The following is a 23,174-nucleotide window of genomic DNA, read 5'->3' on the forward strand; positions in this document are numbered from 1 at the left end:
ATAAATTTTTTGCAACTGAAAAACAATAAAATCGAAATCTAGACAAACCCGAACGAGAACAACAAGAACCGTGTACCTTTGTCGCTAACTAATCTTCAATATCACTCAGAAACAACAAGATTTACGTATATTTTGGATTTTTAACTTTGCAACGATCGGTTTGTGTAGAGTGAAGGTTTGGTTGAGGAGTGAAAAGGGGAAAAAGTATCGATTGGGAACCGACGTTGGGTCTTTTGTTTGGGATGGGTCGGGTTAATTGGAGCTGGGTCGGGTTTTTTATGTAGGGACGGGTAAAAATAAGTTGGGGAATTAAATAATGACGTGGACCAATTAGCTCGCGCGTGTTTAACACTACCCTGCCCTCAACTGGTCTGGGCCACTAGAGGGGGAAACTAATTAAAATGTAAGTTGTTAAGGGGATAAATAAATAGAAGTTAAGTTTAGTTTCTAAACTGAGTTTTTGTGTCAAGTTCAGGAGTTAAAAGATATCTTTTTCATTGAACAACAACAAAGAATGGAAATTTGAAGAAATGCAAATGAAAAAAGGAGGAAAATATAGGAAAAACATTCTTGCAAGTGAGGGGAGATGCTAAGAAATAGACACAACCAGTATATTGCTTCTGCAATTCTTCCTCCATTTTTTGAATTGATTATACAAATTTTCAAAGCATAATGTTCAAGGAAATATCAATTTTTCAATGATACGTATCTATCTATACATACATACACATATACATACAACTGTAGGGTATGGGAGTAGTGACTATGGTGCTCAAAGTATTATAGAAGCTAACGCTTTGTGGGTCTTATAGTTTTATGATTTTTTTGCGTCATGGTCCTTGCTTTTTTGGCATGTTTCAATTCGTTATCAAAATTCTTGGTTTATTCAACCATATTGAAGCATATTAATTTTATCAATTCAGATTTGTAAGGACCCAATTATTAAGGTAAGAACATAATTTATTTTCTATATATTTTCCTATTAAAGTACTTGTAAGGAAATAAAATGCCTCAACGATTACATCAGGATCAGGATATAACACTATCTTACCCTAATAAACCAGAGTCTCATGGCTTCTGACAAACATATCTAATAACCACTCTATAATACTAGGAAGCAGCAAACAGATACTCAAACGACAAAGCTAAAGTGATTTAGAAAGGTGCTAAACCTTTCTAAATCTTCTCCTAGAAAACGATGAACCCTCCAGAAGGCTGTGGTATGGTGACATGTTTCTTAGTTACACGTCTCTCAGTTACACGTCTTACAACACCATCTGGAAGGGGCTGAAGCTCTTGTTCGGGCTTGAATATACTTCTGGTGGAGCAAGTGCGGGTGATCCCACAAATTGAAGATTAGGATCCCTAAAAATAGGAGTAGAAATTAGGTTCAATACGCCTGCAGTATATATGACTCGAACAAATATGAAGTAGATTTATATGAAGCAATACCAAGCAAGCTTCCTAGCAAGGTACAGAAAAGGCTTCTCAAAGTTGTAGTTACTATTCGCTGAGATCTCATAGTACTCGAAATTGTTCTCCCTGTGAAACATAACTTGCCTTGCCTTAACCTGCCTGTTCTGGACATCAACTTTGTTTCCACAGAGAACAATGGGAATGTTCTCACAAACCGTGGAAGAAGCAATGGGAAAATCATTTCAGATTCAATTGTGCATATCATCAAATTATGAGTCGAGCATAATGCATGAACAGTTTCTTACTTGGAAAGATCTTCATGCCACGTAGGAACATTCTTGTAGGTCAGATGTGCGGTAACATCAAACATGATAATTGCACAGTGCGCATGAATGCTGCACAAGAAACGTAGACAAATATGAGGAGACAAAATACAGTCACCAAAAGCTTCAAAGCAAGATAACTAATGGCAAGACAGTCATCCAAGTGCTTTGAGTTCAAAAGAGTGAACACAATTTCTATCACCTCAGATATAATCCTCAGATGCAAGACCACATTGTAGAAATACCAATAGTGGCATTTTCTGTAGAACACCAAATGTTAACAACTATTCTTCACAATCAGAACAAACGAGCATTACTTAAATACTAATATCCTTTTACCTGGAGCTTTGACCTTTTCACATTATTTGTTGGAATTAATGCATTCACAAGGATACTATCCTTGACTTTTATGTTTTCTAGGAGTCCTTTATTATTTCAAGAATATCATTTAGTTTTTCAATATTATTTCTTAGTTTTTCAAGAAATCTTTTAGGAGTTTGTGATACATGTATCTAGTGGTTTGTGCAAGACTTTTGAATTGGTTTTTTTAGTAGTATAAATAGAGATGTAATTGAAGATTGTAATCATCTCAAGTGGCCGTAAGTAGCCTAATACAATTTGAGAATTCTCTAAGAAAAATATTCTCTTCCTATTTTTTCCTACAAATTGGTATAAGAGCAGTTTTCGTTTTTAATCTGGGGTTAGGTGAAGAAACAAATTATGGCATCTAAAACAAATGATGGTGTTGATTCTTCAGTTGTTCTTACTCCATTTTTTTATGGAAATGACTTTGAATACTGGAAGACAAGAATGAGAACTTATCTGAAAACTGAAGGTTTGTGGACTATTGTTGCAAATGGCTATGAAGAGCCAGAAGACGATGGTGAGCTTTCAGTAGCAGAGATGAAAAATTTTGAGGCTAAGCGCTCTCAAGATGCAAAGGCTTTGAGCAAAATTCAAATGGGAGTCTCAAGAGTATTTTTTGCAAAAATTGCTACTTGTGAGACTGCAAAGCAAGCTTGGGAGTCTCTGGAAGCTGAGGTGTAAGGTGACGAAAAGGTACGCAATATCAATCTTCAAACTCTTAGAAGAGAGTTTCAAAATTTGAAGATGATAGAATCTGAAAAAATCGATGAATATTGCACAAGAGTCATGAATTTTACTAATGAAATGAGAAATCATGGTGATGAAATTTCTGACCAACAAGTTGTGGAAAAGATTCTAATTAGTGTCACAGAAAAGTATGAGCATATTGTTGCTATCACTGAGGAGACGAAAGATCTTTCTAAGCTTTCCATCAAAGAGCTAGTTGGATTGTCTCGTGCACACGAGAAGCGAAGATTTTTTTCATGAGAATCAACCCAAAGAGACGGCTTTCCAGTCCAGAACCAATGAGAACTCTCAAAATTTCTCAAAGAAACAACAAAAATAGAAGTACAATCCAAAAAAAAGCAGGATCGTGATGGCTCTACTAAGAAGGTTGAAGAAAAAGGTGAGAAAAGTACTAGTCTTTTTTGTAAAATTTGCAAAAAGACTAATCATAATGCAGAAAAATGTTGGCACAAAGGCAAGCCCCAATGTAACTTTTGTAAAAAGTTTGGCCATATTGAGAAGGACTGCATGCACAAGAAACGGGAGCAAGTAAATTTCTGTGAAGGAAAAGAAGAAGAAAGGGAAGAAAACCTTTTCTACGCTTCTCAATCTGATGGTTCATCAAAAAGCAATGAATGGTATGTTGATAGCGGTTGTACCAATCATATGACTGTAGATGAAAAGGCTTTCATCTTAATTAATCGCAGCATCACTTCTAAAGTGAGAATGAGGAATAGAGCTTTAGTTGATGCAAAAGGTAAAGGTGCCATTTCGATCAACAAAAAAGGGAGCGGTAAGCAAATTGATGATGTTCTTTATGTTCCTGACTTGGAAGAAAATTTCCTTAGTGTTGGTCAGCTCATGGAAAATGATTATTCTCTTGTGTTTAGAGATAATTGTTGTAGAATCTATGATAAAATTGAGCCAAATCAAGTCATTGTTGAAGTAAAGATGATAAAAAGAAACTTTCCTTTACAACTTCATTACAATGCATTCAAAAATGAAGTTGTAGATGATTCATGGCTTTGGCACAAAAGGTTTTGTCACTTGAATTTTCATGGTTTGAAGCATCTCAAGCAAAAAACCATGGTGCAAGGCCTTCCTGAGATACATACTGAGGTGGATTCATGTGAAAGTTGTATTATGGGAAAGCAACATAGAAAATCTTTTTCAAAAGGGAAGTCTTGAAGAGCAACTGCACTTTTGGAACCAATCCACAGACATTTGTGGACCAATGAAGACTCTATCTCTGGGAAGCCAAAGGTACTTTCTAATTTTTATTGATGATTTTTCAAGAATGACTTGAGTTTATTTCTTGAAAGAAAAGTCAGAAACATTTGCTACATTCAAGAAATTTAAAGCCTTTGTTGAGAAGCAAAAAGGTTGTAGCATCAAAAGCATTCGCAGCGACAGAGAGGTGAATACACAAGTCGAGAATTTGAAGAATATTGCAAAAATGAAGGCATTGAGAAATAACTTAAGCGGGGTACACTCCTCAACAAAATGGTGTATCTGAAAGGAGAAACAGAACCATTGTTGAAATGGCCAGAATTATGATGAATGAGAAATGGCTGCCAAAATATTTTTGGGCAGAAGCAGTACATATAGTAGTGTACATCCTCAATAGGTGCCCGACAAATGGATTGAAGGACAAGACACCAGTTGAAGCTTGGAGTGGAATGAAACCTTCTGTAAGTTATTTTAAAATTTTCGGGTGTATTTGTTATGCTCATATACCTGCTAAAAATAGAACAAAATTGGATGAAAAGAGTCAAAAATGTACATTTCTTGGTTATAGTGATGTGACAAAAGGCTATAGGCTTCTCGATGTCAAAACTAACAAACTTGTTGTTAGTAGATATGTCATTTTTGATGAAAAAACAGCATGGAATTGGAAAGATAAAAAGGTGGAGAATACTTCTATCATTTTCTTTAAATGTGCCAAGTCAAGAAGAGGATGAGAAAGAGGAAGATGTCCCTCAAGGGGGAGAAATCTCAGATCCAGAAGATGAAGAGCCACCTCCAAAAGGAACAAGAATGTTGAGTGACATCTATCAAAGATGCAACTTTGCCTGCATTGAGCCAGAAAATTATGAGGAGGCAATAAAGCATGATGTTTGGAAGACAGCCATGGTAGAAGAAATTTGGATGATTGAGAAGAATAATACTTGGGAGCTTGTGGATGTACCCAAAGAAAGAGAAGTTGTAAGTCTAAAATGGATTTACAAAATCAAACTCAATCAAGAAGGAGAAATTCAAAAGCACAAATCAAGGTTGGTTGCTAGAGGTTTCACTCAAAAGCCAGGTATTTATTTCTATAAAATTTTCTCTCCAGTTGCACGTCTTGAGACAATTAGAACCTTGATTGTTGTTGCTGAACAAAAGAAATGGAAGATTTTTTAACTTGATGTTAAGTCTGCATTTCTAAATGGAAAACTTGATGAAGAAATTTATGTTGAGAAACCTCAAGGATTTTTTGTTCAAAGAGGAGAAGAGAAGGTGTACAGGCTAAAAAAAAGGCTCTTTATGGGCTAAAGCAAGCGCCAAGAGCCTGGTACAATGAAATTGATACGTACTTTCTGAAAAATAATTTTCAGAGAAGTAAAAGCGAAGCCACTTTGTATGTGAAGCAAGAACATGGCAGCATTGTCATTGTTTGCCTCTATGTGGATGATCTGATTTTTAAAGGAAATGATCTGAAGACGATGCAGAAATTCAAGCAAGATATGATGCAAACCTATGAAATGAGTCATCTTGGGTTGCTACATTATTTCTTGGGCATTGAAGTTTCTCAAGTGAAAGAAGGAATTTTTATTTCTCAAAAGAAGTATACTAAAAGTATTCTTCAAAAATTTAAAATGATGGATTGCAAGTTTGTGGCCATACCATTAGTAGCAAATGAGAAATTCAGAAAAGATGATGGAGCAAAGAAAGCTAATAGCTCACTTTATAGGAGCTTGATTGGAAGTTTGCTATATCTTACTTCAACAAGACCTGACATTATGTTTGCTGCTAGTTTACTATCCAGATTCATGGAAGAACCAAGCCAAGTGCATTTTGGAGCTGCAATTCGTGTTCTACGCTACTTGCAAGGAATAATGGATTATGGGATAATGTACAAATTTGATGGAGATTTGGACTTAATTGGCTATTCTGATAGTGACAGGGCTGGAAGTATATATGACATGAAGAGTACTTCTGGTTATGCTTTCTTATTTGGTTCAAGCATTTGTTCTTGGTTGTCAAAAAAGCATAGTTGTAACACTCCGCACACTTGAACTAGGTGCGAATATGTAAAAATCTAGTGTTAAGATGATATTTTATCTATATGAATTCATACTTGATGAATTCGGGTGGACGATGGTCGTTTTGAAGTCAAACCAACCAGTGAAGTTCTTAAGGCCTCTTAAATTAGCTTAAGTTTTGGTAGGTCTGTCTTCTGGGCAATTTTCATGAAAATTTATTGCGAATTTGGAAAAACTTCCTTAATGAAAGTTGTAGATCTTTGAAATAGGTTTCCAATGGTAGGTCACCCAGCCCATGCAATGTTGCGTACAAAAAGTTATGCCCGTTTTACTGAAGCCTGTCTTCGCTGAAAATTTGGCTTGTGTTTAGTGAGACGTTATGGACCGTAGCATATGTTACGGGGGGTAACATGGAACCGTAACGTCTCAAAAATCACCAGAACTCTCTAAAAATTTCCATTAAAGGACGGTCCAATGAACGGTCCGTAACACGAAGGACGGTCCGTCCTTTGGCCCGTTTTCACCAGAAAAGTATAAATAAGACACTTGTTTTGTTTATTCCTCCACTTTCTAAACAACCCTAAGGACGAAAATCGTTCCTCCAAGTCTCCAAATCAAAGGTAAGAACATCTTTAACATTATTAATTTATTTTAACATCAAATCCATGATTCTTAACATGATACTTGTGACCAAAACCTAGGGTTTGCAACATAATTCTTTCCAAAGGGATTCAAGCTAGGGTTTGGGTGTTCATTCATTAGAAAAGTGAATTGTTAAACCTTGTTTAACAAATTAAGGTATGTCTCTCTTTTAAAAACCTTATCATGGATATATGTTTTCTTCTCAAAGTTTATTTATTGAATAAAAATGTGAACTTTTCATGCAAAACCCTAATTCATGTCTTTGCTTGTGGTTGGTGTGCGTGAGGGGACAAGCCCACATTAAACCTTGATTGTATTATCTTCTATATACGTATATGAAATCATAATCGTTTTCTTCTATAAATTTTATTCAAGATTCTTTAATGAATGGAAGGAAAAGTAATCTTTTCATGTTTCTTGAACTCTAATTCATGTCTAAATGGTGGTTAATGTGTGTGAGGGGACAAACCCACATTAAACCTAAATTGTAACAAACCCTATATATTTATAAGATATTATGAATGTTTCCTCTATGAGAGATGCTTAGTAATGCTAGTTAAGAGTTGGTAATGACATTCTCATTGATGAATTGGGTCATGGAAATCTTTGTAAAGAAGTTGTACGTTTTCAAAACACTGATTGGAATGACTTATTCTTTCGATATGGCATAATGAACTTTAACGCTATTTGATGGTGTGACTACTTTGAGATAAATTGTGAATCGGCTTCTATGCCATGGACCTTGTTGTTGTGTTTGCCTTGCTATTCGGGAGGAAGAGTAGCCACTATGGATCCTAGTGTATTAATTGCCTTTCCATTCGGGGGGAAGAGTGGCCACTTCCGGGTTTTCTACCTAGGGTGTATTAATGGCCTTACTATTCGAGAGGAACAGTAGCCACCGTGAATCCATATTCCGGTGTATTGCACAGTGTTTAGGGAGCCTCTACGGTCATCCCTTCGATGTGATTGATTCTTGGACCTATACTGGCATGTGTGATATTCTTATTCTCATGGAACTATTGTTGACGATCATGATCAATTTGAAAGGCATAATTGAAAGGAATGGGGCCTATGTGGGTGATTTTGGATATAAATCTTTATTAAGAGACTGGTATTTATGCCTGATTGATTTAAAAACTTAATTGAAACTGGGATTTTGAAATGGCTTGTAAACTGTTTAACAAATGATGTTAAGAATCACAAAGTGGAATAACTTTTTTTATACTATCTTTTATGGACTGAATCCTTTATGTATTATTATAATCTATTTTCATATTACTTATTGTCTCCGAGGCACTCACTGAGTACGAAGTACTCAGGCATACCATTGTTGTTTTTTGATGGTATGTTAGGTAACGGAGGAGAGCAGGTTCTTGATACTTCAGGCGCTTAGGAAGGACTTGTTGTTGCTACTGATTTGGTGAGCCCACACATTCATTCGTGGGACACCCTATTATTTTGTTCATTTATTATTAGTTTTTGGGCTGCGTCCCGATGAGTCAACCTATTACCTCTTTACCCTAGAAGCTCCATAGTATACATTCTTGTGGGTAGTTGTTGAGTTTTGTTAACTCTTGGGCGTTTGTCACGTTTTGATTAACTTTTATGATATTAAAGACTTCCGCTTATTTAATTCATATATATGCATGATTTGTTTACCTTTATTTTTATTAATTGTTGGAGGCGAATGTTGAACCTGGCGAGTTCAAGTGTTACTATTGTATCGTTTAGGTTCTTCCGATGTTGTTCATGACGTCGGATACCGGTCAGGTCTAGGTGAGTTTTTGGAGCTTGATCGGTGCGTTATTTTATCCGAGAAGCACAAGAGAAAGGTGAAATTCAGTTGCATTATTGCCAGATAGGAGAACAACAAAAATTCAGTTGCATTATTGCCAGATAGGAGAACAACAAATTCGGTTGCATTATTGCCAGATAGGAGAACAACTTGCTGACATCTTCACCAAAGCACTTCCTAGAGAAAAGTTTTGCTATCTTCAAGAATGCATTGGAGTTGTCAAGCAAATGCATTAAGGGGGAGTGTTGGAATTAATGCATTCACAAGGATACTATCCTTGACTTTTATGTTTTTTAGGAGTCCTTTATTATTTCAAGAATATCATTTAGTTTTTCAATATTATCTCTTAGTTTTTCACGAAATCTTTTAGGAGTTTGTGATACATGTATCTAGTGATTTATGCAAGACTTTTGAATTGGTTTTTGAGTAGTATAAATAGAGATGTCATTGATGATTGTAATCATCTCAAGTAGTCTTAAGTAGCCTAATACAACTTGAGCATTCTCTAAGAAAAATATTCTCTCCTATTCTTTCCTACATTACTCACTCTTAGGATTTGATAGGAAACACTTTTAATCAGAAATAACATCCTTCAAGCAGCAGACCGTTGAGGAAAATTTTCATAACTGTCCAGAGTCACTTACTAGTAGCTATCACGAAGAGCTCCAAACTTCTCCTGTCCAGCAGTATCCCAGCAATAAAAGCGAATTTCCCCACAATTTGTGAAGAAGTCTAATGGGTGAACCTCCACACCGATAGTGGCTGTATGAAAACAAAATTTAATAAATAATCCACTCATGAGATACCAACATAATAAGAAACAGAGCAAGCCTATTGTGAAACAGGATAATGACCCAAACTTGTTATGTCAGTAAATTTACGATCATATTTTTTCTCGAATTCACCATTGAGATGCCTTTTGACAAAAGTTGTCTTTCCTGGAGAAAATAATAACAATTACAGCAGGAACCATTAGAGTACTCTAACAAGAGGAAGCAAGCCACTAATCTCAATGAAATATTCACTTCAATTTACAAAGATACAATTGATACATCACCTAACGGTTATCGTATAAATTTTCAGTGTAAACTCAGACATGATTACTTAACTTTTTGAAATATTTTTCATACTTAAGAACACGATGTAAAGCTAACAATATTTTTCATATGTCTGGAGAAATCGAAACAAAATATATTTGTTTGACACCAAAATATTTTTACTGACATTCTCTTTGAAACAAAAAGATACTAGAAGCAAATCTCAGATAAGCATAGAAACATACCAGTTTCACCATCACCCACAATTACAAGATTGAAGCTTGGATAATCTACAGTTTGTTGGTTTGGTAGAGCCTGCAAATCCGTCAAAAAAAATTACAATCTAACCCTAATCACATATTACCGCAAATAAAACTCATCATCCCAATCAAAGTTGCAAACCAACTTCTAAGAAGAATAAAACGGACCGGGGTCCAGTCTTTTTCCTTTTTAACTACTTTTTTAATGAGTTAAATAGGTTTGAAATTCAGTATTTTTATTTTTAAAAACCCACTGTTCATTATTTAATGATTATTTTGAGTCCAATGCCATATCTCCTTATTTAATTTGTCGGAGCATCTCTGTTATTTGCTAATGCCATTGAGGAATAAGACGACGTCGTATCCATTTAAATCACACCGATCTGACCATGTTTATGTTTTTTGGTGTTACTCCAGCCTTTTTGCCGTGGAAGCAATGTTATGGTCCTTTATTCTCCCTCCAACGACCTTGTTTTTACTAGTTCACGACGGTCTTCATTTTTTCTCCGATAATTCTTGCCAGTTTAAATTTGTGTAAATAGTGTATAATATGTGTATCATTAGTGTGTATACATTATTACACTAATAATATGTTGCTTATACATCTATTATACACAAATTATACAACAATAATATATTTTCTATATATATACGGTAGGAATATATATTCTATACGATACTGATACAGTTTTTATACCTATGATACATTTTTTCTATACATATACAATAGTGATACGCGTTCTATACAACAACGATACAGTTTATATTCGCATGATACATTTTCACATTTTCTATGCATATACAGCATATATACATATACAACACTGATACAATTTATATACATATGCTGGAATTAGTTGAAAAATGACTAGAAAATAGAATTATTTTGAAAAGGTTAAAAAATGACTTTTAAAATTCTTGGAGCGCCAGGTGTCAATAATTTCACTTGGATGGCTATTTGTGTCCTTTTCCCTACCAAATAGGCAAGTTTAGGAGGGTTATGACAACATAAAAGAACCAAAAGCCTATCTATCGGAGGGGTGGAAGGACAGAGGCCTTTTGCGTCCCCAAGAATTGTTTACTCAATTATTTCCATTTAATCCAAACGTTCTTTCGTGCTCACAGCTTAAGATGGGTACCTCTTGCAGTATCATGAACATTATGTAATGTCATTCTATTCTGAAAGAAATTTAGGGAATGTAATCCTAATCCATAATAAAACAGTGATTTTTCAAACAAACAAACAGACTTTTTATTGACAGAGATATTTGAAAGAAAGGGGCACTAATTTTATACAAGAAAGATAAATTAGAAGACATGATTAATAAGGATTGGTTTTGTTGGGTTTCGGATAACTGGATAACTGTGCCCACCAAGGCTTAGGTAGACGAGAAAAAATTACCTAATGTTTTTATTTTTTTTTTGCCTCCGTTGGGAATTGCACCTCTCTTCCCACTTCATGGTTTTTTTTTGCGGTATATTAGTTTCTTTCATAGATAAACAAAGTATTTTATTCCACAAAAAAGCACTAAGGAAGTACTATACAAACTTAAAATAAATGCTAGAGCTCAGTTAACTCGGAAAAATAATGTCCTCAAATTCATCTTGCTTCATCGAAAAGCAAACGTAACTCGCTACTTAAGAATGTCTAATGTAGACTTTCTGAGATGAACTTCTGCCCTCATACAGAGGAAGCCTCATTAAATTAGTTATCATCACAATCCACTATTCACCATAGTAAACGTTTAGAATTAAGCACAAGGCCAAAATATCTTCAGAGAAAAGAAAATTGTCGAATGTGTAGGCAAGTAAACAGAGCCTCGACAAAGTGCGCGATTACATCAGGATCAGGATATAATAATATCTACCCTATTAAACCACAGTCTCATGGCTTCAGACAAACATATCTATTAACCAATCTATAATACTAGGAAGCAGCAAACAGATACACAAACGACAAAGCTAAAGTCCTAATATAGAACATCTGGAAGTGGCTGATTAAAGGCTTCCTCAAGCTCCCTGAATATACAGAGTGAAGTTAAAACTCATACAAACAGAACAAATCTCAAGCAGAAACACAAAATAATGGAACACCACAAGTAAAAGAGATCTTACAGTTGCTGTGCAGCTAAGTCAATTTGTACTTCTGGCGGAGCAAGTGCAGGTGATTGCACAAAGTGAAGATTAGCATCCCTAAAAGTAGGAGAAGAAATTAGGTTCAATACACCTGCAGTATATATGACTCGAACAAACATGAAGTAGATTTATATGAAGCATTACCCAGCAAACTTTCTAGCAAGGTACAGAAAAGGCTTCTCAAAGTTGTAGTTACTCTTTGCTGAGATCTCATAGTATTCTAAATTGCTCTCCCTGTGAAACATAACTTGCCTTGCCTTATCCTCCATAACTTGCCTTGCCTTAACCTGCCTGTTCTGGACATCAACTTTGTTCAATGGGAATGTTCCCACAAACCCTGGAGGAAGCAATGGGAAAGTCATTTCAGATTCAATTGCATATCATCAAATTATGAGTCGAGTATAATGCATGAACAGTTTCTTACCTGCGAATATCTTCATGCCACATAGGAACATTCTTGTAGGTCAGATGCGCGGTAACATCAAACATGATAATTGCACAGTGTGCATGAATGCTGCACGAGATACGTAGACAAATATGAGACAAAATACAGTCACCAAAAGCTTCAAAGCAAGATAACTAATGGCAAGACAGTCATCCAAGTGTTTTGAGTTCAAAAGAGTGAGCAATATTTCTGTCACCTCAGATATAATAATCTAAGATACAAGACCACATTGTAGAAATACCAATAGTGGCATTTGCTGTAGAACACCAAATGTTAACAACTATTCTTCACAATCAGAACAAACGAGCATTACTTAATACCGATATCCTTTTATCTGGAACTTTGAACTTTACACATTATTCACTCTTAGGATTTGATAGTAAACGCTTTTAATCAGAAATAACATCCTTCAAGCAGAGCAGACCCTTGAGGAAAATTAAGGTTTTTAACTGTCTTAGAGTCACTTACTAGTAGCTATCACGAAGACCTCCAAACTTCTCTTGTCCAGCAGTGTCAAAGCAATAAAAGCGGATTTTCCCACAATTTGTGAAGAAGTCTAATGGGTGAACCTCCACACCGATAGTGGCTGTAAGAAAACAAAATTTAATAAATAATCCACTCATGAGATACCAACATAATAAGAAACAGAGCAAGCCCATTTTGAAACAGGATAATGACTCAAAATTGTTCTGTCAGTAAACTTACGATCATATTTTTTCTCGAATTCACCAGTGAGATGCCTTTTGACAAAAGTTGTCTTTCCTGGAGAAAATAATAACAATTACAGCAGGAACCATTAGAGTACTCTAACAAGAGGAAGCAAGCCCCTAATCGGAATGAAATATGCACTTCAATTTACAATTGACACATCACCTAACAGTTATCGTATAAATTTTCAGTGTAAACTCAGACATGATTTTGAAATAATTTTCATAGTTAAGAACACCATGTAAAAGCTAACAATGTTTTTCATATGTTTGGAGAAATCAAAACAAAATATATCTGGTTGACATCAAAATATTTTTACTGACATTCTCTTTGAGACAAAAACAAACTAGAAGCAAATCTCAGATACATAGAAACATACCAGTTCCTCCATCACCCACAATTACAAGCTTGAAGATTGGATAATCTACAGTTTGTTGGTTTGGTAGAGCCTGCAATCCATCAAAAAAAAAAAATTACAGTCTACCCCTAATCACATATTACCACAAATAAAACTCATCCTAATCAAAGTTAAAAACCAACTTCTAAGAAGAATAAAGATAAACAATTTGTTCAAATTAAAGAGAATTAACCAAAAAAATCAACAAAACATATAAATATTAAATGCGAAACAGAGTATATGAAATTAAAATTGAAAAAAAAAATCCTCCGGAGACATCCTTGCTCTCTTCCTTTTTTTTCTTTATCTCATCTCTTTAGCTGAACTAAATTAGGGAAGAAAAGGGAAATAATTGTTGTGGTGGTGGAAGGTTTGTAGAGGAAGAACAAGAAAGGGAGATGATTGTTTGGGTTAGGGGTGGGGTCAGTCTTTTTCTTTTTTAATAACTTTTTTAATGAGTTAATAGGTTTGAAATGTTTTATTTTTTATTTTAGAAAACCCACTGTTCATTATTTAATGATTATTTTGAGTCCAATGTCATGTGTCCTTATTTAATTTGTCATTCGTCATATCATCCTCGAGTGGACTACACACTTTATATTGTCATAAAAGTGTCTTAGGGTTTAAATTTGAAGTAGTACATGTCTTTAAGAGCCTGTTTGGAAAGCCACCTGGTAATTGAAATCGGTGTAATTACTACCCTAGTAATTACATAGCCTAGTAATTATACAATATTATAATTACAATGACCTGTTTGTTTGTCATAATGTAATTACAATGTAATTACAAGCGTGTTGTTTGGTTGCACAAGTGTAATTACACAGTTAGTTTAATTTAAAAATAACATTTGATTATAAAAAATTTAAAATTAATATTTAAAAAATATGTGCCTTTATAAATGATATTAAATTAGTTATTTAATAATACATTGTTTCTTGAAAATATGCAATTAATCATATATTTGTAACTAATATTTTAAAAAATAATTGATATATAATTTCAAATTAATAATATTTAAATTTTAATTGATTATAAAACTTAAAAGCATACATTTTTTGTGAGAATATCATGAGATTGGATGTTTGACAAAAAAAGAATATTTATAAATGTAATGCCATAACATTATTCAAATGTTTGACAAAATTCTATCAACTGTAAGTGAAAAATAAACAGCATGTAATGTGAAATAACAAGTCAACAGTACTAAAGCAAATATTTTTTAAAATCGAAAGTATAACCTAAATTCAAAATCCAAAAGAAAAAAATTTAACATAATACTCTTATGTCAAATTCTAACGTTACGTAAGTAAGTTTCAACGTAACATAAGTGAATACTCTTATAATTCAAAAGAAAGGAAAAATATAAGTCTATAACCTCATTCACAATGAAATTAAGTCTATAACCTCATTCACAATGAAATTCTATTTTAATAACGTCAATTATTATATGTCAAGTTTGTTAATGACTCATTCTTTCTAATATTAAGAGATGTAATTTTAAAAATTAGAATATTAACACGATTATGCTAAATGAATAAAATAAAAACTAAAAACAATACGAGTAATTATATGGAACCACAATAAGTAAAGGTTGGAAATGAGAAGAAAGGAAATGAAATATAAATACTATAAAAATAAAAATATATTAAAAATAATAATTAAAAAGTAAAAATAAAAAAGAAATTAAATAGTTGAAATAAAAAATAAATCAGAAAAGAGAAGAAATTAAAATAAAATAAAAAATAAATTAAATAATGGAAATAACAAATAAATTAAAAAAGAAAAGAAATTAAAAAATAAATAAACTAAAGGTAACCTTGTAATTACAGGGTGTAATTACACCCAATTCTCAGTCCCCCCTTGAAAATTGGAGAGTGTAATTGCACCCTCTCAATTACACCAAATTTTTACCTAATTGTGTAATTATTTGGTCAAACAAACAGGTCAAACTGTGTAATTACACCCAATTCCAATTATCTAGGTGGCTTTCCAAACAAGTTCTAATAGGTACAAGTCTGAATTGAGATGTCTAGGGGAAATATGTGGACAACTTATGACTTAAGCCTTATTTTTATTTCATTATTACATAACCGTATATTTCTTATTTGTCGAGCCAAACAAGAAAAACCCCTCAAGTGAAATATCATTGTATTTGGCCAATAGAAAAAGTCGACCAAACGATCATGGCTACCAAATGGAGAAAAGGACATTGAGAGGCCGGCCACCATAAAAACAGAAGGCCCAAAAGGACCCCATAAAGTTTCCCTTGTTTCGATTGGTTTGACCAATGCACATGATGCACATCCATCTTTTCCAAAATATTCTTCAATAATTTGAACTTTTTTCCAGTGTAGAAAGAAATTTAGGGAATGTAATCCTAACACATAATAAAACAGTGATTTTTCAAACAAACAAAGTCAGTTTTTATTGACTGAGATATTTGAAAGAAAGGGGCACTAATTTTATACAAGAAAGATAAATTAGAAGACATGATTAATAAGAATTGGTTCTGTTGAGTTTCGGATAACTCTGTCCACCAAGACTTAGGTAGATGACAAAAAATCACCTAGTGTTTTTTTGCCTCCGTCGGGAATTGCACCTCTCTTCCCACATCATGGTTTTTTTTGGCGGTATATTAGTTTCTTTCATAGATAAACAAAGTATTTTATTCCACAAACAAGCACTAAGGGAGTACTGTACAAACTTAAAATAAATGCTATAGCTCAGTTAACTCGGAAAAATAATGTCCTTAAATTCATCTTGCTTCATCGAAAAGCAAAAACTTAACTCGCTACTTAAGAAAGTCTAATGTAGACTTTCTGAGATGAACTTCTCCCCTTATACAGAGGAAGCCTCATTAAATTAGTTATCATCACAATCCACTATTCACTATAGTAAACTTTTAGAATTAAGCACAAGGCCAAAATATCTTCAGAGAAAAGAAAATTGTCGAATAGGCAAGTAATATTATAACAAAGCTCAAACAGAGCCTCGACAGAGTGGGCGATTCCATCAGGATCAGGATATAACACTATCCACTCATGGCTTCAGACAAACATATCTAATAACCAATCTATAATACTAGGAAGCAGCAAACAGATGCTCAAACGACAAAGCTAAAGTCCAAATATAGAAAATTTAAGGACTAGGACTATAGAAAGGTGCAGCTCTGAGCTAAATCGTCTCATAAAAGAAGGACCCTCCAGAAGGCAGTGGTATGGTGAATCTCTCAATTACACGTGTTATAAAATCATCTGAAAGTGGCTGATTAAGGGGTTGCGCAAGCTCTTGTACATGCCTGAATATACAGAGTGAGGTTAAAACTCATACAAACAGAACAAATCTCAAGCAGAAACACAAAATAATGGAACACCACAAGTAAAAGAGATCTTACAGTTGCTGTGCAGCTAAGTCATTTGTACTTTGGTGGAGCACGTGCAGGTGATTCCACAAAGTGAAGTTTAGCATCCCTAAAAGTAGGAGAAGAAATTAGGTTCAATACACCTGCAGTATATATGACTCGAAAAAACATGAAATAGATTTATATGTAGCATTACCCAGCAAGCTTTCTAGCAAGGTACAGCAAAGGCTTCTTCAAGTTGTAGTTACTCTTTGCTGAGATACCATAGTATTGTATATTTTTCTTCCAGTGACATAGCTCTGCCTTAACCTGCCTGTTCTTGCCATCAACTTTGTTTCCACAGAGAACAATGGGAATGTTCCCACAAACCCTGGAAGAAGCACCGGGAAAGTCATTTCAGATTCAATTGCATATCATCAAATTATGAGTCGAGTATAATGCATGAACAGTTTCTTACCTGAAAAGATGTTTTTGCCACGTAAGAACATTCTCGTAGGTCCGATCCGCGGTAACATCAAACATGATAATTGCACATTGTGCATGAATGCTGCACGAGAAACGTAGACAAATATGAGGAGACAAATTACAGTCACCAAAAGCTTCAAAGCAAGATAACTAATGGTAAGACAGTCATCTAAGTGTTTTGAGTTCAAAAGAGTGAGCACAATTTCTGTCACCTCAGATATAATAACCTAAGATACAAGACCACATTGTAGAAATACCAATAGTTGCATTTGCTGTAGAACACCAAATGTCAACAACTATTCTTCACAATCAGAACAAACAAGCATACTTAATACCAATATCCTTTTATCTGGAACTTTGAACTTTACACATTAGTCGCTCTTCGGATTTGATAGTAAAAGCTTTTAATGAGAAATAGCATCCTTCAAGCAGAGCAGACCCTTGAGGAAAATTAAGTCTTTTAACTGTCTAGAGTCACTTACTAGTAGCCATCACGAAGACCTCCAAACTTCTCTTGTCCAGCAGTGTCCCAGCAATAAAAGCGGATTTTCCCACGATTTGTGAAGAAGTCTAATGGGTAAACCCCCACACCGATAGCGGCTGTATGAAAACGAAATTTAATAAATAATTCACTCATGAGATACCAACGTAATAAGAAACAGAGCAAGCCCATTGCGAAACAGGATAATGACCCAAACTTGTTCTGTCAGTAAACTTACGATCATATTTTTTCTCGAATTCACCAGTGAGCCTTTTGAGAAAAGCTGTATTTCCTGAAGAAAATAGTAACAATTACAACAGGAACCATTAGAGTACTCTAACAAGAGGAAGCAAGCCCCTAATCTGAATGAAATATGCACTTCAATTTACAAAGATACAATTGACACATCACCTAACAGTTATCGTATAAATTTTCAGTGTAAACACAGACATGATTTTGAAATAATTTTCATACTTAAGAACACCATGTAAAAGCTAACAATGTTTTTCATATGTTTGGAGAAATCAAAACAAAATATATCTGTTTGACAGCAAAATATTTTTACTGACATTCTCTTTGAGACAAAAACAAACTAGAAGCAAATCTCAGATAAGCATAGAAACATACCAGTTCCTCCATCACCCACAATTACAAGATTGAAGCTTGGATAATCTACAGTTTGTTGGTTTGGTAGAGTCTGCAATCCATCGAAAATAATTACTATCTAACCCTAATCACATATCACCACAAATAAAACTCATCCTAATCAAAGTTAAAAACCAACTTCTAAGAAGAATAAAGATAAAACAATTTGTTCAAATTAAAGAGAATTAACCAAAAAAATCAACAAAACATATAAAAATTAAATGCGAAACAGAGTATATGAAATTAAAATTGAAAAAAAAAAAATCCTCCGGCGACATCCTTGCGCTCTTCCTTTTTTTCTTTATCTCATCTCTTTAGCTGACCTAAATTAGGGAAGAAAAGGGAAATAATTGTTGCAGTGGGGGATGGCGGCCCGTGGTGTCAGGGGTGGGGTCAGTCTTATTCTTTTTAATGAGTTAAATAGGTTTGAAATTTAGTATTTTTATTTTAGAAAACCCACTGTTCATTATTTAATGATTATTTTGAGTCAATGTCACGTGTCCTTATTTAATTCATCATTTGTCACATCATCCAGGACTGCCCACACGTTATATTTTTCATTAATTGTCATAAAAGTGTCTTAGGGTTTAAATCTGAAGTGGTAAATGTCTTCGATGGGTATAAGTTTGAGTTGAGGTGTCTAATGTATTGTATTGTACTATATTAATAAATACAATATTTGGATAGATTGTATCGTTTGTTGTAGTTTAATAACATTTGTATTGTTTGGTTTGACTGTATGATACTGTATAATAGCTTGTAAGTTTACTAAAATACCCTTAACTCTTAATTAGAAATTAATTTATATATATATATATTAATAAAACTCAGGTAAAGAATAAAATAGGAATTTTAAAAAATAAGTAGGTAGTGGGTGGGGGTGGTGGAGGGGTGGGTGGTGCGAGGTGGATGGTTGTAGGATGAGGGTGGGGTAGTGGGTGGTAGGGTAGGGGTGAGTGGTTGTGGGGGTGGGGTTGGGTGGTGGTCAGGGGTAGTGGGTGGTAGAGTGGGGGTGAGTGGTTGTGGGGGTCGGGTTGGGTGGTGGTCAGGGGTAGTGGGTGGGCGTGGTGGAGGGGTGGGTGGTTGTGGGATGAAGGTAGGGATGAGTTGTTGTGAGGTGAGGTTGGGCGTTGGTGAGGGGTAGTGCGTGGTGGGAGTGGATGGCAGAGGAGTGAGGGTGGGTAGTAGGGCGGGGGTGGGGTGGGGATAGGGGTGGGAGTGGGGTGGGGGGTGGGGGTGAGTGGTAACGTAGGGGTGGGTAGGGTGGATGGTGGAGGATGGGGTATAATGGAGAAATGAAATTCGTAACCACGGAAAAATCACCAAATCCGTGGTTACAAAAATTGGGACTTTTCATGGTTATATAACCATGGAATGAACCATGAGTTTACAATACCATACCACATAATTTTAGAACAATGGAAACAAACATGATTTCATAAAAAACCATACATTAATGAACCACGGGAAACCACTATCCAAAGAGGGGGTAAGGGGAATCTGTGGATAACTTTAGGAGGCGGCGGATGACTTAAGCCTTATTTTTATTTCATTATTACATAATTGTGTATTTCTTCTTTTTCGAGCCAAACATGAAAAACCCCTTGGGTGAAACTCCATTGTATTTGGCCAATAGAAAAAGTCATCCAGACGATGATGGCTACCAAATAGAGAAAAGGACATTGAGAGGGCACCATAAAAAACAAAAGGCCCAAAAAGTCCCCATTTTAAGTAAATGACCCGAAATAACCCCTAAGCCTAAAACAAAAACAAGCCCTAGTCAACTTTCTCCTCTGTTTCATCTGCCTCTCACTTTCTTCTCTATGTTTCTTTGGTCGATGACGGAGTTGTGGCGAAACTTAGTCTCCTTTGCAAGTTTCAAGGTGGCGGACAAATCTGTCATGGTCGTCGGAGCATATCTGTTATTCGCTCATGCCATTGACGAATAAGACGACGTCGTATCCATTCAAATCACACCGATCTGACCATGTTTATGTTTTTTGGTGTTGCTCCAGCCTTTTTGCCGTGGAAGCAACGCTATGGTCCTTTATTCTCCCTCCGATGACCTTGTTTTTACTAGTTCACGATGGTCTCCATTTTTTCTCCAATAATTCTTGCCGGTTTAAATTTGTGTAAATAGTGTATAATATGTGTATCATTAGTGTGTATACATTATTACACTAATTATATGTTGATTATACATCTATTATACACAAATTATATGATATATTTTCTATAGATATACGATAGGGATATCTATTCTATACAATACTGATACAGTTTCTATACGTATGATACATTTTTTCTATACATATATAATAGTGATACTCAATTATTTCCATTTAATCGAAACGTTCTTTCGTGCTCATGGCTTATGAGGGTTCCTCTTGCAGTATCATGAACATTATGTAATGCCATTCTATTCTACAACTTTTTAGATAAGAACAATAAAACCAATCAAACCCATGGCTCTTCAAGTACTGCTTATTTTTATTAAATTTGTCACCACATTTTCCTCTTACTTAGTTAGCTAACATGGATTTTACTTCGATCTTTTGAGAGGTTTATTTCAATTGGTTTGACAAATGCATATGATGCTAACATCCATCTTTTCCAAAATATTCTTCAATAATTTGAACTTTTTTCCAGTGTAGAAAGAAATTTAGGGAATGTAATCCTAACACATAATAAAACAGTGGTTTTTCAAACAAAGAAAGTGACATTTTATTGACAGGGATATTTGAAAGAAAGGGGCACTAATTTTATACAAGAAAGATAAATTAGAAGACATGATTAATAAGAATTGGTTCTGTTGGATTTCGGATAACTCTACCCACCAAGACTTATAGCCTATTTGGCCAAGCTTATTTTCCCCCAAAAGTACTTAATTTTTCAATGAGTGCTTATTTTAAAAAAAAGTGAGGTGTTTGGCCAAACTTTTGAGAGAAAATAAGTACTTTTGGGGAGTAACAAAGACAGTTTTCAGAAGCTAAAAAAATAGCTTTTGCCCAAAAGCACTTATTTGAAAAGTACTTTTGAAAAAATTCACATAGAAGTACTTTTTAAAAGCTTGGCCAAATACTAATTGCTGCTCAAAAGTACTTTTTAAATTAATTGGCCAAACACAAACTGCTTTTAGTCAAAAATACTTTTTTGAAAAGTACTTTTTAAAAAAGTACTTTTTAAAATAAGTTATTTTTAGAAGCTTGGCCAAACAAACTATTAGATAGATGAGAAAAAATCACCTAGTGCTGTTTTTGCCTCCATTGGGAATTGCACCTCTCTTCCCACGTCATGGTTTTTTTGGCGGTATATTAGTTTCTTTCATAGATAAACAAAGTATTATTCCACAAACAAGCACTAAGGAAGTACTATACAAACTTAAAATAAATGCTATAGCTCAGTTAACTCGGAAAAATAATGTTCATTAATATTAACTCACCATATTGAAAAATAGCAGCAAAGCTTCAAAGAGAAAAGAGAAGTTGGGTTTTTTTTAAGAGAAGAAAAATGATTTGTGAAGTAGGGTTTATATATGTGAGCTATTAGCTTTATTTTAACGCCACTTATTGGGTCTTTTTTTGATTTAATTTTTTCGCTACTCAATTTTTACAAAAATTAATGTAATTAAAATTAAATCACCATATTGAAAAATAGCAGCAAAGCTCCAAAGAGAAAAAAGAAGTTGGGTTTTTTTAAGTGAAGACAAATGAATTGTGAAGTGGGTTTAGCTTTAACTTGACGCTGCATTATTGGGTCTTCTTTTGGCTAAATTTTTCCGCTACTAATTAGTACTACTTTTTTTATTTTATTTTTTTGGCTTAAATTTTTCACTTATCTATGTCTATATCTATATCTATATCTATAAAATAGAAGAGGTACAAGCAATGTGGTTGAGTCAAGTGATAAGCTAATAACAAGTCACATGACAATTTTAAGATAAAGTTTATATGCCTATGTAATAATGTTGAATTAGAATTGAAAGATAAAAATTGTAGTGTTATCTTATCCTAACCATTTCAAAAGATAAAATTAAAAGTTCAACTCAATTATTTTATGAAACATGTTTTGTGATAGATAATTATCAATTTACAGATCAAAAAGTAGTATCACGTAGAAATTTGTTATGATGACACATTAAAATGGTTTAAAGCTTTTACTTATAAATTCTACAGCTAAAAATCTTATTCTAAAATACGTGATAATGTAATACTGACATAAAATTATAAAAATGACATACTTAAATAAATATGAGAGCTAGCCAAAGGCAAGTTTAACTCTCTCATATTTGATACTTGTGACGTTGCCTGGTAGAAAATTTTTAAGAAGGGTATTAGAAATTTACAATATTAAATAACATATCAAATTGCCTTTTTCTTAAAATTACAAGACAATATTAATAAGCATCGTAATAAGTAATAATTTTGAATTTGCAGTGAAAGGTAAAAACATTTGAATTGGGATAAAAGAAATCAATTTGAATTAAGTGATAAAAATATTTGAACCGAGCTAAAAAAAAAATGCAGAATTTGAATTTAAATTTGAAGAGAAGATAAGATTGAGATGCAAGATTTTGAATTTCAACGAGAAGGATATGCATTGAGACGGAAGGAAGGTTCCTAATCTAACAATTATTTTGCTTTTTGCTTCCTCTAAGAAACCCATGTGCTGCCTTTTATTTATTTTGCCCCTTCTATCACAACATTTACTTTTTACTTTTGCATTT

At 34.1% G+C, this 23,174-nt stretch overlaps 1 protein-coding gene and 1 pseudogene across 1 annotated transcript; both read right to left on the reverse strand.

Annotated features, from left to right (window-relative positions):
* Nucleotides 1-8,983: 8,983 nt before the first annotated feature.
* On the reverse strand, nt 8,984-9,877 carry LOC132637956 (GTP-binding nuclear protein Ran-B1-like; the record flags this gene model as incomplete). The annotated part of the gene is made up of 3 exons (XM_060354964.1): nt 8,984-9,275; nt 9,395-9,451; nt 9,796-9,877. Coding segments are annotated over 3 exons (258 nt in total), but the record flags the coding sequence as incomplete, so codon positions are not given.
* A 1,592-nt stretch (nt 9,878-11,469) lies between these two features.
* LOC132637957 (uncharacterized) lies at nt 11,470-20,351 on the reverse strand (annotated as a pseudogene).
* Nucleotides 20,352-23,174: the final 2,823 nt, after the last annotated feature.

The sequence above is a fragment of the Lycium barbarum genome, chromosome 4 (assembly GCF_019175385.1).
Source record: "Lycium barbarum isolate Lr01 chromosome 4, ASM1917538v2, whole genome shotgun sequence".
NCBI lineage: Eukaryota > Viridiplantae > Streptophyta > Magnoliopsida > Solanales > Solanaceae > Lycium > Lycium barbarum.